Consider the following 16,038-nt stretch of genomic DNA (forward strand, 5'->3'; position numbering starts at 1 on the left):
ACCTTATTTTTCCTGATGGAATGAATGTTCTGGTATTCTAGTGTATATTTACTCTTAGACTATATCTGCCAACCTGGCACAAAGCTTGTGCCACCTCTTTCTTCCTGCCCTCAGAGAGAGAGAGAGCGCATTTAATGAGAGCCAAAGCTAAGACTAGAACTCACCCTGTCTTACATGGAAAGAGTAAATATGACTTGCTATAGATACTTCCTCAATGAATTAGTCTCTCCCTGTAATTTTCCTTTTCATTGTAAGAGTTGTGATCCCCAGAATGATGCAAATCTGATTTCATCTTATCTAACTCCTAATACAAGCCAAGCCTCAGCAGATTGCAGCTAATGAAACATTTTCCTTAATTTTAAATTTTCTAGGATTTATTTATATAATTTTTGGCTGCCTAGGATACTGACTTCCTTTTGTTTCTCCAGATAATGTCTTTAGCCATTATTGTAGTCCTAACAAGGTAAAGAAGCAGATGAGAAAGAAGGTGAAATTCTGTTTTGCCCTTTATCAGCAAGGTAGAAGAGCTTGAAACTGCTTAATGTGGAATTTTAAAATGAATTAGTATTTTTCATTTGTCTGTGATCTGTCCATTTCAAGGATAACTGGAGTTTGAAAGTATTTCGACTTTGCTTCTCTAGGAAATTAGTTCCCACTTCTTTAAGTAAGGATGGTTTTATTAAACATTTATACTTATTTTGATTAAAGGGGCATTTCTTGGTAGGTCACACTTTCTATAGCCAGTCCTTTTTAACACAATTACGTTGATTTTTATGTATTTTTATTGTACTTAATTCCAGGTAGAGTGTTATGATTATGACAATGATGGGTCACATGATCTAATTGGAACATTTCAAACCACTATGACAAAACTGAAAGAAGCCTCCAGAAACTCACCTGTAAGTTACGTCTTTGTCATTTGCATAGATCTTATGTTTTGGCTGTGATTTATTATTTCATTTTTTCTCCTTTGGTGTAGTAAATGATTTACCATGTTTTTATTCCACAATACATACAATGTTCTGAAGTCTATGTGTTTTATTTGTTGAGTAATTATATAATCCAAAATTCATACTTGGAGTGTGAATTTACATTTATTTTTAGAGGTTTGGTTTCTTTGAACTTAAAATAGCACATGTATTATGTTTTTTATTTTTTTTAATATTTTTAAATGTAGCATTCTTAGTGATCTATTAACTTTAATTTAAAAAGTGTAAAAAAAAAATAGCACATGTAGTTTAAGTGAAAAGCCTTGGTTTTAGGGCTTACCGCATTTCGACAATCAGTAATTAATAGCTACAACAAAGGACAAATAAGTAGGCTTGAATTGTATATATTTGTGCTACTTTTGAGCAGACTTCAGAACCTTCCCTCTGTCTCTTCTCTCTTACTTGTCCTATCCTGAGGAAAGGAAATAGTTCATAGTATTTCTCATTATTTCCTATTAAACTGCCACATAATGGTACTAATTTTAAGATCATTTGTTCTCTTAACTACATTCAATCTTTTAGTAGCAACCCAACATATTTCTAAGCATGCTTCTGAAAGTTTTCTGACTCTAAGCCAACATGGCTGAAAATATTCCAGAGTGTGTATGACAGTTTGAGATTATTTGTGAATCCCAAAAAGAGAAAGATTGTTGGAAAACTAATCTCTTCTTCTGGGTGGGATTCCCTTTGATCGGATTAGACTCAGTTGAGGGGTCTTGCTTAAATTACCTGTTAAGTTTAGGGCCTTGATTTGACCATGTAAGGTGTGACTCAGCTTGAGTCCCCCACCCCCTTGGTGGGCTGATATAAAGAGGCACTCACTCAAGAAAACACAAGGGAAAAGAAAGAGAGCTCTGTTGTTTTTTATCTGGGGCCCTGGGGAGAGAGGAGCCATTTGCCTGATAGTTTGCAACTGACCTTGGGAAGAGAGCAGTACAGCTGACCCAGAAAGAAACAAGCCCTATGCCAGGAGAGAGGAAGCTCTGAGAGGCAAGCCCTGTGCCAGCCAGCAGCTGAGGTGGAAGAAACTGGGCCCATGAAGCCTTCAGAGGAAGAGGAAGTTCAGGAAGTTGAGCCCAGGCGGAGATCAGGGACCATCTTGCATGTGGCAACTGACTTTGGTGAGAAAGCAACCTTGAGTTGGACTTTTTAGCACCTTATAACTGTAAGCTTTTACCCCAAATAAATACCCTTTATAAAAGCCAACAAATTTCTGGTACTTTGCATAAGCACCCATTTGACAGACTAATACAGTAAACTGCTTCCATCTTACTTACTTTTCTAGTTTGAATGAGTTAGATGTTAATTTTCTTTTTAGCTTACACGTAACAGGATAATGTGAATTCTTTATTAACTGCTTAAAGACCTAATAAAGCTTGTGTATGTAGCATGTAATTTTAAACTTTTATTTATTTAAGCTATTGTGCATTTAATAATTGAAAATAAAAACAATTAAAAATGCAAACAAAAACACAATTCAATAAAAAACATCCATTTCTCAGTTACAAGCATGTATTTTTGAAGATACAAATATGATGTTTTGGTCTGATGAGGTCTGTTCGTTTTACCTAATCTTATAAGCAGGGTGACTCTAAGAGGATAGTTTTAAATCAAAACTTAAAAACCAAATAAATGAAAAATAAAACTTTCGAGGCATTTGGTTTGAGAAATGAGTTTTAAACAAACATAGCGAGACTAGAATTCTCAGGAAATCATGTAGAGATCTCTAGTCCTATTCTTCCCACAGCCTAGCCATGAAGCCCAGGTTCTAGAAGTAGCCTGTACACAAATGCTTGTATGAAATGAGAGGGCTTTTAAAATTACACTTAACGGTTTAAGTGTAGAGATCGACTTGCGTTTGAGCTACCAGTCCTTGAATTAAAACCACAACAAAATTCAGCTGTAAATATTCTATTTAAATATTTTTTTAAAAGGCAGAACTAATAGGAAATGGTGGTATGCTGAACATTTAAAATAAAACAAGCAAACTAAGGAATTAAATATAGGGGAGTGGTCTGCGCTGTTGTTTCACTGATTTCAGTTTATTGTTCTTTTCTAGAATCTGCAAATGACCCCCTTTTAGAAGAGAGTAATAAAACAACAGTTGCATAATACTTCATGGATCACGGAAAGTGTTCCTAAATTCAGCTCACTTGATCCTTCCCTCCCCCTTTAACAGAACGAGGCTTTTGATGTTGCTGCAGCAGCAGTGTTTACTGATACTTCCTCTTCAGGGCAGGCTATTTCTTAGGATCTCTTTGTTCTCAGTGCATAGCATTTACTGCCTGCCCCATGGCAGACACTCTGTAAATGTGGGAATGAAGCAAGTGGAATAATCCAGCCTTTTATGTATGAGAAGTCTGTGTAGGGCATTTTTACATCTCTAATATTCACTAATTAATGTTTATAATTATGGCTGAGACTCTTGCAAGATCCTGAACCACCAAGTAATTTGTTTAATATAATTTTATTTCATATATCATTTTATTAAATATACTTTTTAATGTTTTGAGTTTTTGGAAATTAATAACTGTCTAAAATACTTAAACTGCTTTCTATTAACCAGAAGAGGTGATGTATCAAATATTCATTGAGTGTCTGTTATGTTCTTATTATTAGACAGGGCAGTAAGAATTTGGAGGTATTACTTGAAGGTGATTATATCCTAGCTATGAAGAAAAAAATAATGAAATGAGATTGGAAAATAATACTCTAGTTTGTTAAAAGCTGCCAATGCAATGTACCAGAAATGGGTTGGCTTTTACAAAACAGATTTATTATGTTAAAAGCTTACAGTTCTGAGGCCATGAAAAGTGTCTAAAATCAAGGCATTATTAAGAGAGGCAGTCTCACTAAGTTGTAGCTGTGGGCAACCAGGCACCTGGTGGTATTCGCTCATCTCTCCTCTCCTCTCCTCTCCTCGGGGCCTCATCTCTTTTTGTTTCTGGCTAAAGTGGCTTCCTCTCAAACTCTGTATTCTGTTGATTCCACCTTCTGATCCTCATGGCCTTCTCTCTCAATTTCTGGGTTCTTTTCTGTCTCTGCAGCTTTTTTCTGTTTGTGGGATTAAGACCCGCCCTGGGTCATGACCTATGGAAGTGATCTAATCAAAAGGAAGGTCCCTTAACTGAATCTAATCAAATTAGATTGTGCGGTGTGCAAGGTCCATCTACAATAGATTTACATGTACAGGGATGGATTAGCTTTAAGAACAGGATTTTCTGGGATCCACCCAGCTTCAAACTGTCACAAATGTAATTAAATTTTCTATGTTTGTATGTAACTAAATTTTCTATGACTGTAGAAGTGTAAGGAGGTGAATGGAGATCAGAGAAGACTAGAAATATAGTGCATATAAAGGAGTTACAGCGGAAAGTAATTTAAGCCAAGCCTTGGATGATGGATTGGTGGTTGAGAGACAGAAAGGAAGGCCCTTCTGTCTGCAGCAAGGACCTATACTGAGATGTTAGATGTTAGATCTGTTTCTAACACACATTCCCAGTAGACAGAGATGATCTTTGCTGCATGTTTTACAGTAGAGTTTGGGATTCAAATATTTCTATTTTCTTAGAATTGGTTTGTTTTTTTTTCCCCTTCCTTTTCTAAGCATACTTTTGCTCTTTGTATAGATAACATCTGGCAGTAATATTTTTTTTCCTTTACTGTAAATAGGAACAATTATTAATTGGAGCATCTGTAAGACTGTTACCTACAGAGGGGAAGTTTATACTTAAGAACTATTTTAAAAAGTACACAATTTTTGGTGTGCCGTAATTGTAGGAAATTAACTAATAAATATTTCCTAAGCCTAATGTAGTACGTCATTGTTTCAGAGTTGTGTTTTGGAACAGACCTACTGAGTGAGTAGTTTGATTCCAATAGAAAAAAAGTCATTTAAATTCACTTTGGAGTCTTTCATATTGCTAGTAAAAATTAACAGTTTGTCTTCTCTCACTACAGATTGAATTTGAGTGTGTAAATGAAAAAAAGAGGCAAAAGAAGAAAAGCTACAAAAATTCGGGTGTTATCAGTGTGAAACAATGTGAGGTCAGTTTGGTTTTGGCTACTTTTCATAATGTAATGAGATCACATGTAGAGTTCTTCTATCAAGTATGGTCTATGTAAAACTGACTTAGTTTCCTGGCTGCTGAAACAAATACCATACAATGGGCAGGCTCCAGTGTGAATTAATTGGCTCATGGTTTTGAGGCTAGGAGGAGGTCAAAATCGAGGCATTAGCAAGGCAGTGCCTTCTCTCAGAAGACTGTGGCACTCTGCGGCTGGCTGCCAGCAATCCTTGGTCTTTGTTTTTTCGTGGCATTGCACATGGTGGTGTCTTCCCCTTTTTATACCAGGTTCCATGACTTCCCGCTTCTGACTCTTTGCCATGACTTCTCCTTCCATGTTCAATTTTCTTTGCTTATAAGAATTTCAGCTATGTGGGAATTAGGCCCACCCTCCTTATTCAGTTTGCATGCACCTTAACTATTATTCTCTTCAGAAGTCCTATTTATATATGGGTTCACACCCACGGGATTGAGGGCTGTGATCTGAACATTGCTTTTGTGGGGGACATGAATCAATCCCAAAGAGAAACAAATACTTGAATTTGGGGCAGTTAAAAATCACATAAGCATCTGGGTAACTTTCGGGAAAAGAAGAGAGTAGGGAAGAAATCTTTTAAGTTTGCTTCCAAGGTTTGACAACTTTGTAGCAATGAATAAGGGATATTGAAGTTTTTTATAAGTTTAGGAAATGTGAAGTATCATGGTGTTTTTCCATCTCAGTAGTGGAAATGACCTGATCTATTGCTTCTATCCTGGTCATAATTTCAAGATGAAATGTTATAAATGGAGGAAAAAATCCAGGATAGTTCTTAAAATGACCAAGTGTTTTGTTTTAAATCTTCATTATGCTTATTAATTCTCTCAACATACTAGACTCATTACTAATTTCAAAAAACTTAAAAGTGAGTGTATTTCATCTTTGGCCATTAATATTCTAATCTTAAGTTTGCTATAATTATCTCAAAGTAGAATCTGACAGATTCATGGACATGTAGGGGCAGGATTGCCTTAAACTAGAATGCAGGGATGATTACCAAGTGTTTATATTATACGCTCTGTAGTTTACAAACTCTTGAAAATATATGATATATATTGTTTCTCTTGTGTAATAGGAGACTTTTAAGAGTTTGCAATTTGTTTTTAGATTACAGTAGAATGCACGTTTCTTGACTATATCATGGGAGGATGTCAGCTGAATTTTACTGTAAGTAACACACCATAATTTTCAGAGCAGGATGTAGCATGTTGCTTCTCCTTTTGTAGTGTTCTTTATTTTATTGCAAAATGGACAGTGTGATGAGATTTATACAGTCTGTTTAGTATGGTCTTTTCAGACAGGTTGTCTAGACTAATCATGGGCCTTTTGGTTTTGTTGATAAGATCTGTTATTCCTGAGAGGAAGCAGATATGTATAAAGCAGTGGTTATCCTGCAGTTAATGTAAGTAAAGAAAGCATTAGTCAAACAAGCTTATAAAAACAGTCCCCTAAGTCTAAGTATTGAGTCTAGTAATTAATGATTAAAGAGGTCTAGAAAAATAGGAACAACAGATTGTTTCACACTGAAGTGAAATAGAAGTGTTATTGTCTATAGAATTAATTGGTATGCTCACTCATTTTGTTAGGAAAGGCAAAAATAGTCTCTGAAATGAATGTTTGTGTTGTATCTTCTGAAATTTTCCTGAATATCAAGCATAGGTGTCCCTGCCTTCTCATTAGTAAGGACTGCGATTGCTGCTTGACAGGTGGGAGTAGACTTCACTGGCTCCAATGGTGACCCACGGTCTCCTGACTCCCTGCATTTCATCAGCCCCAATGGTGTTAATGAGTATTTGACTGCTATCTGGTCTGTGGGCCTGGTCATTCAAGATTATGATGCGTGAGTATGGTGTTGGAAAACGAAAATGCTTCTTTCATAGTTGACAAAAGAGGCAGTTTCTGTTTTATTTTGCTACTACTCTGGTATAGTTGATGGGGATGAGGGTATTTGGTGAGAGTAGATTCCTCCTTAAAATTTCTCTCAGTTTTTCCCTACTTTTTTCTCTTTGTCTCTAATTTTTGCTGATCCATTATAATGTATTATAAATAGCTTGCTTGTTTAGTATTCAACTGGAGCCAACAAGGCGTTGTTTCTTTGAGACTTATTCATTAAGGTTAAATCGTGTGATTGAGGTATAGAGAACACATTTTATAAGTACTAGTGAAAAACCACTTCTTAACATAGACTTATTTCCCTGGCAATCATTGTTAAATTATTTTTTTAAGTGATGACTCTTTTTTTTGAGGTACTGGGGGTTGGGGATTGAATGCTGATGCGCAGTCACTGAACCACATCGGAGTCCCCGTTTGTTTTTTCATTTGTTTTGCTTGTTGTTTTTTTTTCAGGAGGCACTGGGAACCTAACCTAAGACCTCCCATGTAGGAGGCGGGTGCTCAACTGTTTGAGCCACATTCACTCCCAAATGGTGACTTTTAAGAAGTGCTAAAGGATAGTTTGATCAAATTACTGTAAAATATTCTTTGTGGATTCCCTTTTGAATAGATTTAAATAGGTCATCTGGAAGGTTTACTGAACAATAGAAAAAGTCTACTTTAGTAATTTTTCTTTTCTGGATGTGGTAGAGCACAGAATGTAGTTTTACTTCTTTTTTCCTGCTATTTTATGATAGAAGTTCTTACATATTGATGGAGATATTCATTAATCATTATGGTATTTAAGGAGGTAACATTTTTAGGCAAATGCAAACAAATCTAAAGCAAGGGTGGCAATATCAATGTCAGACCAATGGAAATTACAGCAAAAATCATTAAATGTAATAAAAAATTACCTACTAGAATACTTTGTTATGTAGTACAAAATTAAAACATAATTATTGGTCTTTTTAATAACAGAGTTGCAAAGTGTTTAAAGTAAAACAGGGAAGTGGACTTGGCCCAGTGGTTAGGGCGTCTGTCTACCATATGGGAGGTCTGCGGTTCAAACCCCAGGCCTCCTTGACCCGTGTGGAGCTGGCACCATGTGCGGTGCTGATGTGTGCAAGGAGTGCCATGCCATGCAGGGGTGTCCCTGTGTAGGGGAGCCCCACGCTCAAGGAGTGCGCCCCTTAAGGAGAGTCACCCAGCGCGAAAGAAAGTGCAGCCTGCCCAGGAATGGCGCCGCACACATGGAGAGCTGACGCAACAAAAAGAAACATAGATTCCTGTGCCAGCTGACAACAACAGAAGTGGACAAAGAAGATGACGCAGCAAATAGACACAGAGAACAGACAACTAGGGCAGGGGAGGTGGGGGGAAAGGGGAGAGAAATAAATAAATAAATAAATCTTAAACAAAAAAAATTAAAACAGCTACAAATGTAATAAGAAATTAATACAATTGTAATGAGACTCTTTTATGATGTAACAGAAAATGTACAGGTTACTTTCTCAGATTGTCACAAGTTAATAACTAAAGGATAACTAAAGAAAATTTACCACATGGAAATGGAAAACACTCTTGAGTAGTTCTTAGAACAAAGAGGAAATTAAAATGTATTAACAGTCTATATAGAAATAAAGGGCAGTAAAGAAGATTCTGTGTGGTCCTATTTTTAGAGAAAGAAAAATATTCTGGCCTTAATGCTTTTATTTTTAAATAGGAAGAACTGAAATATAAACAATTTCCAACAAAGTAAAATTTAAAAATAGGAATTAAAAATTAAGATATAGCAATAATAGTAGATTCCTTGTAAGTCTTAAGGACAGTTTTAAAATATTGTCCATGGAACATTCATCAACTCCACATACTTCTTTGAGAGATAGGTGCTGTTATTACATACACCATACGGATGAGGAAACTGAGACATAGAGAATTAAGTCCACTTGGCCAGGGCCACTCAATCAACCCTGGGCAAAATTGGAGTCAGGATTGAGCCCGGGCTACCTGGCCCCAAAGACATGTTCTAATAGTTGTTCTATGATGTACTTCTTCAAAGTACAGAAAATAATGAATTGGAAAGTTAACTAAAATAAAAAAAAAAAAAATTAAGAGATGATTCTTTTCAAGGTAAACTTAAAAAAATTTTGGCAGCACTGTTGCCCAAAAAGAGAGAAACACTGCACAGAATATTAGTAATGAGAAAGGGATTATAAACTTTTGTGCAGGAAAAAAACCCAAGTTATAAGCTAATATTCTGTAAAACTTTATAATATTACATTTGAAAATCTAGATTAAAGGATCATTTTTTTAGGAAGGCTGTAAATTACATTTACTCGAAGTGGCAGGAAACCTGCTTAGATCAAGAACTGTGAAAGGCTTTAATGCAACAGGTGGTCCAAGAATCACTCCTCCAAGGGTAGCAGGCCAAGAAAATTTTATTCACAAATTCGAGCAAACCTTTAGGGAAGAAACTGAAACCTAAGATAGTCAACTGAAAAAAATACTACAAAGCAGTGAGATTTCTTTCAGAAAGATTGTCAGATACAACATAAAATACGGAAATCAACAATTTCTCAGCAGCAATAACCAGTTTGAAAAATTATACTGGTTAAAAGATCACAGTTCATAATAGGAATAAAAATGAAAATTTACTAAAAAGTTCAGGATCTTTAATGAAGAAAACTACAAAATTTCTTCATTCAGGATGAAGGAGACTGGTTTAAATGGAAAGCGATACCATGATTCTAGCTAGGCAGGTAAAATAATAATGATATAAAATGTAAAATAGCTACCAGAATTAATCAATTTTAGTAAAACTTTAATAGATTTGCTGTGTCATTTATTAAAACTTATTTTGAAGCTTTATTAAGAGTATGAAATTGGTACATGATCTATAGAACCAAATAAGCAGTCCAGAAATAGACCCAAGTGTGTATGTGCATTTAGTATATGAAATACACAGCAATTTAGACAAGAGAAAGGGGTCGTAACAGCTGTCAACCTGGAGAAGAAATAAATTTGGATTTGTAATTCATACTTGTGTAAGTGGCATAAATAAAGGCTGTAAATAACCTCATACCAGTTGAGTTCAGGTTTTGCTGCCAAATTAGTTTGCTGCAAGCTAATAAAAAAGCTTTTGACTTTTAGGGCCTTTTGAATTTGTTTACATATCTATTAATTGAAATGTTGTACAGAATTTAAGTAGAAAAGAGTAGGTTATAAAACAGATATGAGCTCCATTTTTGTAAAACATATAGAAAGACACAGTTTTCTTCTTCTGTGTACTGAAAAATGTTTAGAATGAGAGTTGCCAAATAACATTGGTTTTCTTTAGGCTTGTTATAGGTAATCTTTGTTTTATCTTTATACTTTTCCAAAACTTTGAATTTTTTGAAGTGAGCTTATATTGGTTTTTTGAAATGACCTTTAGATTACATATATGTTACATTGAAAATATAGGAATTCCCATATACTCTACCCGTTCCCCCTCCCATACTTTCCCCATTAACACCATCTTTCATTAGTGTGATACATTTGTTACAATGGATGAACACATATTGAAGCATTGCTACTAAGCATGGTCTATAGTTTACATTATGGTTTACACTTTGCACAATTTTTTGAAATGAACTCTTTTTGGAAAAATGGTAACATCTCCCTTTCTTTCAAATTTTCTTTTTAGTGATAAGATGTTTCCAGCTTTTGGTTTTGGAGCTCAGATACCTCCACAGTGGCAGGTAAGAGGATCATTTTAATTCCCTTGTGGAAAATGAAAACAGGCTTCATCAGTCTTTCTTCCATCTTTTGACAGGTATCACATGAATTTCCAATGAACTTTAATCCTTCCAGTCCCTATTGTAATGGTAAGTTAAAATATAAACACGAAGGTTTTAAGTTTAAAGTCTCACTAGTCTGTTATCCTTTTTTTGGCCTTGTGATTTAAACTACTTAAATTCACTCACTAGGTTTATTTTTGTGGCCTATTTACTTTCTGGTGTACAAGGTAGAATTGTACCAGGTGATAGTTGGTATGGTAATGATAATTATGAGGCAAATCAATGTTATGATGGTGATGGTTATAGGCCAAATTCTTCTACTTAAAGAAGTTTCATAGAAAAAGAAAATTCTCATTTTGGGAGGAGATCAATAAAAATAAAGCCATACATTAGAAGTGTTTTCCCATATAAGTTGATTTAAAAAGAAGCTTTCAGTAAAATGAGTAATGCAGTATGTAGATTTTTTTGAAGCTTTCTTTTCAAAGTAGCGGTCACTCTATATTCAGCATCTCATTTTACCTAGGTGTCCTAATTGCTCTGCTAGTACTCAATAAGTAGATGGGATGTTAAAGGAACAAATAATTGCACTCCTATAGCAGCTTTCCTCTGTGCAGACAGGAGGAGGCAGGCACTTGTCTTTCATTTCACTTTTTCCTTTATAGTCCAAGTATCCAAGTACTTCCTCCTTTTTTACACCATTGGAATACCACATGTATTAGTCAGGGTTCTCTGGGGAAACAGAACTGACAGGAGATTTCTGTAAATATTAGGAGATTTTATAACATTGTCTCCTGTGACTGTGGGACTGCACAAGTTCAAATTACATAGGTCAGGCTTCAAGCCAGAAACTTCAATGAGGGTCCTCGATGAGTTCCCCGAGAAGAGCTGGCTGGCAGAGGTAGAGGTGAAAATCCTCTCTCTTCTAACTGCTGAAATCATTGCTTCTCCTTTTACGACCTTCAGCTGATTTGATGAGACGTCACTCATTGCTGAAGGAATTGCCTTGGTTGATTGTCAATATAATCAGCCATTGGTGCAATCAACTTAATGATTTAAGTCTATGAAATGTCCTCACACTAACCATTAGGCCAGGACTTGCTTGACCAAACTACCAGGCACCATTACCTGGCCAAGCTGACACATGAGCCTAACCATCATACTACATCTCCCACAAAGTGATAAGGCTGAACAGTTTTGAGGAGGAAAGAAAGGTGGAGGACAATAATCTAAATTTTTGCAAAGGGCCCATTTGAACAATTACAAAATACATAGATTTCTAACACAAGGTTTTTTTCCTTCTCTTCCTAAACAATCATAAGATGGAAGGGCATGAATATCATGCTGGGGTAACTTGCATTAGGTTTTTCTCCTTTTTCCAGGATACTTTTTCCATTCTAATTCATTGCTCCTTTGAGGCACTTTCAGTGGTTATTTGTGACCTCTTTAATCCATAGCCATTTGAAACTGGGAATATTATTATTATTATTATTTTTGAGTATTTAAGACTTGGCCATTTTATTGTTTCTAAATCATACCTCAATAAACATGATTTTTTTGAACGTAGAACAAATTTTTAAAAAATACATTTATCATCGTCACCATCCTTCAAAGTACTTGTGAAAACAGTGCCTCAGAGATTATCAGTTGAGTCCATTTTACAGGTGACAGAGCTGAGGCCAGAAGTAGTCCAGTGATTCCTCAAGGCAAGAAAGCAGGGTGGAGTAGACCTAGAACCCAGGGTGTTTCTTGGGCTCCCACCACTCAGGCCTTAACTCCCTCGACAATGATCAGCACTTGGTGACCTGCATTATCTCTCTGCTGAGCAACTTTGGAGACACAGGTCAAGATCCAGCACAGCCTGTGGGGCTCTCAGGAGTGCCATGCCATGCAGGGGTGTCCCCCGCATAGGAGAGCCCCACGTGCAAGGAGTGCGCCCCATAAGGAGAGCCTCTCAGCGCTAAAGAAAGTGCAGCCTGCCGAAGAATGGTGCCGCACACACAGAGAGCTGACACAACAAGATGATGCAACAATAACAAAAACAACACAGATTCCTGTGCTGCTGACAACAACAGAAGTGGACCAAAAAAGATGCTGCAAATAGACACAGAGAACAGACAACCGGGGGTGGGGTGAAGGGGAGAGGAATAAATAATAAATAAATTTTTTTTTTTTAAAGGCAGTGATTGGCAGATTGGATGAAAAAGCATGATCCATCTAAATTCTGTCTATGAGAAACTCACTTTAGGTACAAAGACTCAAAGAGGTTTGAAGTAAAAGGTTGGAAAAAGATACTCTATGCCAATAGTAATCAGAAGAGAGCTGGAGTAGCTATAATATTATCGGATAAAATAGAACCTAAAGTTAAAAAAAAAATTACAAGAGACAAAGAAGGTTATTATATACTGATAAAAGGTTCAATCCAACAAGAAGATAGAATGATTATAAACATATATTCACCTTAAAACAGAGCCTTGAAATATAGGAAGCAAAAATTAAGAGGGAAGCAGATGCGGCTCAACTGCTAGAGCATCCGCCTACCATATAGGAGGTCCAGGGTTTGATACCCAGGGCCCCCTGGCCCGTGTGGTGAACTGGCCTACGCACAGTGCTGCCGCACACAAGGAGTGCCCTGCCACACAGGGGTGTCCCCCATGTAGGGGTGCCCCACATGCAGGGAGTGTGCTCCATGTGAAAAAGCACAGCCCACCTAGGAATGGTGCTGCATACACACAAAGCTGATGCAGCAAGATGATATAATAAAGAGACATAGATTCCCAGTGCTGCCTGATAAGAATGCATGTGGACACAGAAGAACACACAGTGAATGCAGAGAGCAGACAAGGGGGGGAGGGGGTAGAAATAAATAAAAGTAAATCTTTAAAAAAATCGTTTTTAAAAGAATTGAAAGGGAAATAGTTCTACAATAATAGTTGGAGACTTCAATAATTAATAGAACATCTATCTAAACAGAAGCTCTTTAAGAAAATAGAGGACTTCAACAACAATATTAACCAATTAGAACTAATGAATATATATAAAGCATTCCACCCAACAACAGCAGAATCCACGTTTTTCTCAAATACACATGGAACATTTTCCAGGATAGTCCATGTATTTGACCACAAATCAAATCTTAATAAGTTTACAAATACTAAAATCATGAAAATATCTTCTCTCAGACTACAGTGGAATATACCTAGCAATAACAGAAGGAAACCTGGAAAATTTACATATGTATGTGTTACTGGATGGCTCTGGATTAGGGCTTGGTTTCTTGGCTTACATCACATAAAAGAATATAAGGGCACACTGAAGGGGTTAGGCAAGGAAGTAAAGAGTTTATTAAGAAACAAGAAAACGAGAAAAGTACATGATCCGAGGGATGGACTGCAGGCATACTGTAGAGTGAGTTGTGCCTATTTTTTTTTTTCTTAAGGAATGTGCTTTGTGTTTATGATGAAACAGGAATAATTTTTGCAGTCTGCTGTAATTAAATTTGATTTGTTGCAAAGAAATACAAATGATATATCCTGTGATAATTCATTTTTGAATCTCATTTCTGTGAGTAATCTGAGCTGATTTTTGGGCTGCCCACTAGGCATAGCTTTTCTACTTAAGGTTTATAGTCTGAGAAAAGAATCAGTTTGATTTTAAGAAAAGAAGACACAAAAAATACAGCCTTTTTTAAAATATGACATCATTTTATGGTGAATAAGAGAAAAAGTACGTTCACCAAAACTCCTGAATAGTCCTAAGGAAAAAACATTACAGTTATATGACCTTGTCAGTAGTTAAAAACCAAGTGAACTTCTAGTAAACCCTAATATTATTTAGGCCAAATTTCATAACAATAATGGCATCATCATTTCTTAAGCTTTCTAATCTTTGTACCTGTTAGACCCACGTTATTTAGAAAACTTTTTACTGTGATAACATACACAACTTAAAACTTCCCATCTTAACCACTTTCAAGTGTACAATTCATAATATTGTGCTACCATCACCAACATCCATTATCCAAGGTTTTTTATCACCTCAGAATGAAACTCTGCACTGTTAAGCAATAACTTCCTTTTCCCCTCACCCCCTGGCCTCTGGTAACCTGTAATCTACTATTTGTTTCTATGAATTTTAGAACCTTGTTTTTTTAGCCAAGGAAATTTAATCCCTTTTTCCTAATTAATCCTCAAATTCAGTTGCCTAGAAGTAAATTTCTTATTCCTTTAATGCAAAAAAATGTATTTTGGCATAATTCAGTTTTACTTGGAGATCAGAGGCAGTTGATATTTGTGAAGAAATTTAATTAACATTTTTATTTATATCATCTGATTGAAAAGAAAACTATGATATTACAAATGAAAGAATATATTTTCATTGCTGTGGTTATGGGCTCTTTCTTTCTACAGGATGTGCCATTGCAGTGAAAGATCCTGCTGATGGCCCATGTTAATATTACTTTCATTATTACTGAACTGACTTCTGGTTATAGCATCACCTTATGTATATGGATCACCTCTACTTATGAATTAGTTACGTTTTCAAAGATTGTACCTAAGACCACTTGTTCCTAAGTTCATGGTGACTAAATGGAGTTTATTGGAACTCTTAAATAGAAGAGAAAGTTGGTCTTGTGAAATCTTTAAGTCAGGTATATACTTTTCCTTGCTGGCCTATGTTCTATTTGGACATTGTTTAACCAGAAGACTGTCTTAATAACCTGAAGAGTATTGTGGGAAAATCTTCAGGATTTCTAATGACCGGCCTGTAACCTAGACACTCACTCTAATATTGGGAATAGATTGGACAGGTAGATATAAGGTTTGAAAGTTTTCATCAGCAGTGTTTTATCAGTCCTGCCAGTCAGCTTCCACTAAATTGTGCTGTTCTAATAAATAATCCTTAAATTTCAGTAGACTGTGATGACACTGTTTTTCTTTTTAAAGATTTATTTATCACCTCTCCGCCCCACTCCACTCTCTGCTTTCTGTGTCCATTCACTGTGTGTTCTTCTGTGTCTGCTTGTCTTCTCTCTAGGCAGCACTGGGAACTGATCCTGGGACCTTCCAGAGTGGGAGAGAGGTGATCATTCTCTTGTGCCACCTCAGCTCCCTGATCTGCTGTGTCTCTTATTGATTCTCCTCTGTGTCTCTTTTTGTTCCATCATCTTGCTGTGCCAGCTCTCCACTTGGGGCAGCACTCCTTCACAGGCCAGCATTCCTCTTGGGCCAGCTCCCTGTGCAGGCCAGCTTGCCTTCACCACTGGGAATTGAACCCTGGACCTCCCATATGGT

The 16,038-nt window shown here is 36.3% G+C and overlaps 1 protein-coding gene across 2 annotated transcripts in view; it reads left to right on the forward strand.

Moving 5' to 3' along the window:
- The window catches only part of CPNE3 (copine 3), a 72,361-nt gene that overhangs the window by 38,397 nt on the left and 17,926 nt on the right, over positions 1-16,038 (forward strand). For both annotated transcript variants that reach the window (XM_058275694.2, XM_058275693.2), the window contains exons 8-13: positions 801-899; positions 4,950-5,036; positions 6,201-6,260; positions 6,800-6,933; positions 10,654-10,708; positions 10,783-10,834. In XM_058275694.2, the coding sequence (XP_058131677.1) occupies positions 801-899; positions 4,950-5,036; positions 6,201-6,260; positions 6,800-6,933; positions 10,654-10,708; positions 10,783-10,834 (487 nt within the window). The remainder of the gene's footprint in view (positions 1-800; positions 900-4,949; positions 5,037-6,200; positions 6,261-6,799; positions 6,934-10,653; positions 10,709-10,782; positions 10,835-16,038) is intronic.

Source organism: Dasypus novemcinctus, chromosome 14 (genome assembly GCF_030445035.2).
Source record: "Dasypus novemcinctus isolate mDasNov1 chromosome 14, mDasNov1.1.hap2, whole genome shotgun sequence".
NCBI lineage: Eukaryota > Metazoa > Chordata > Mammalia > Cingulata > Dasypodidae > Dasypus > Dasypus novemcinctus.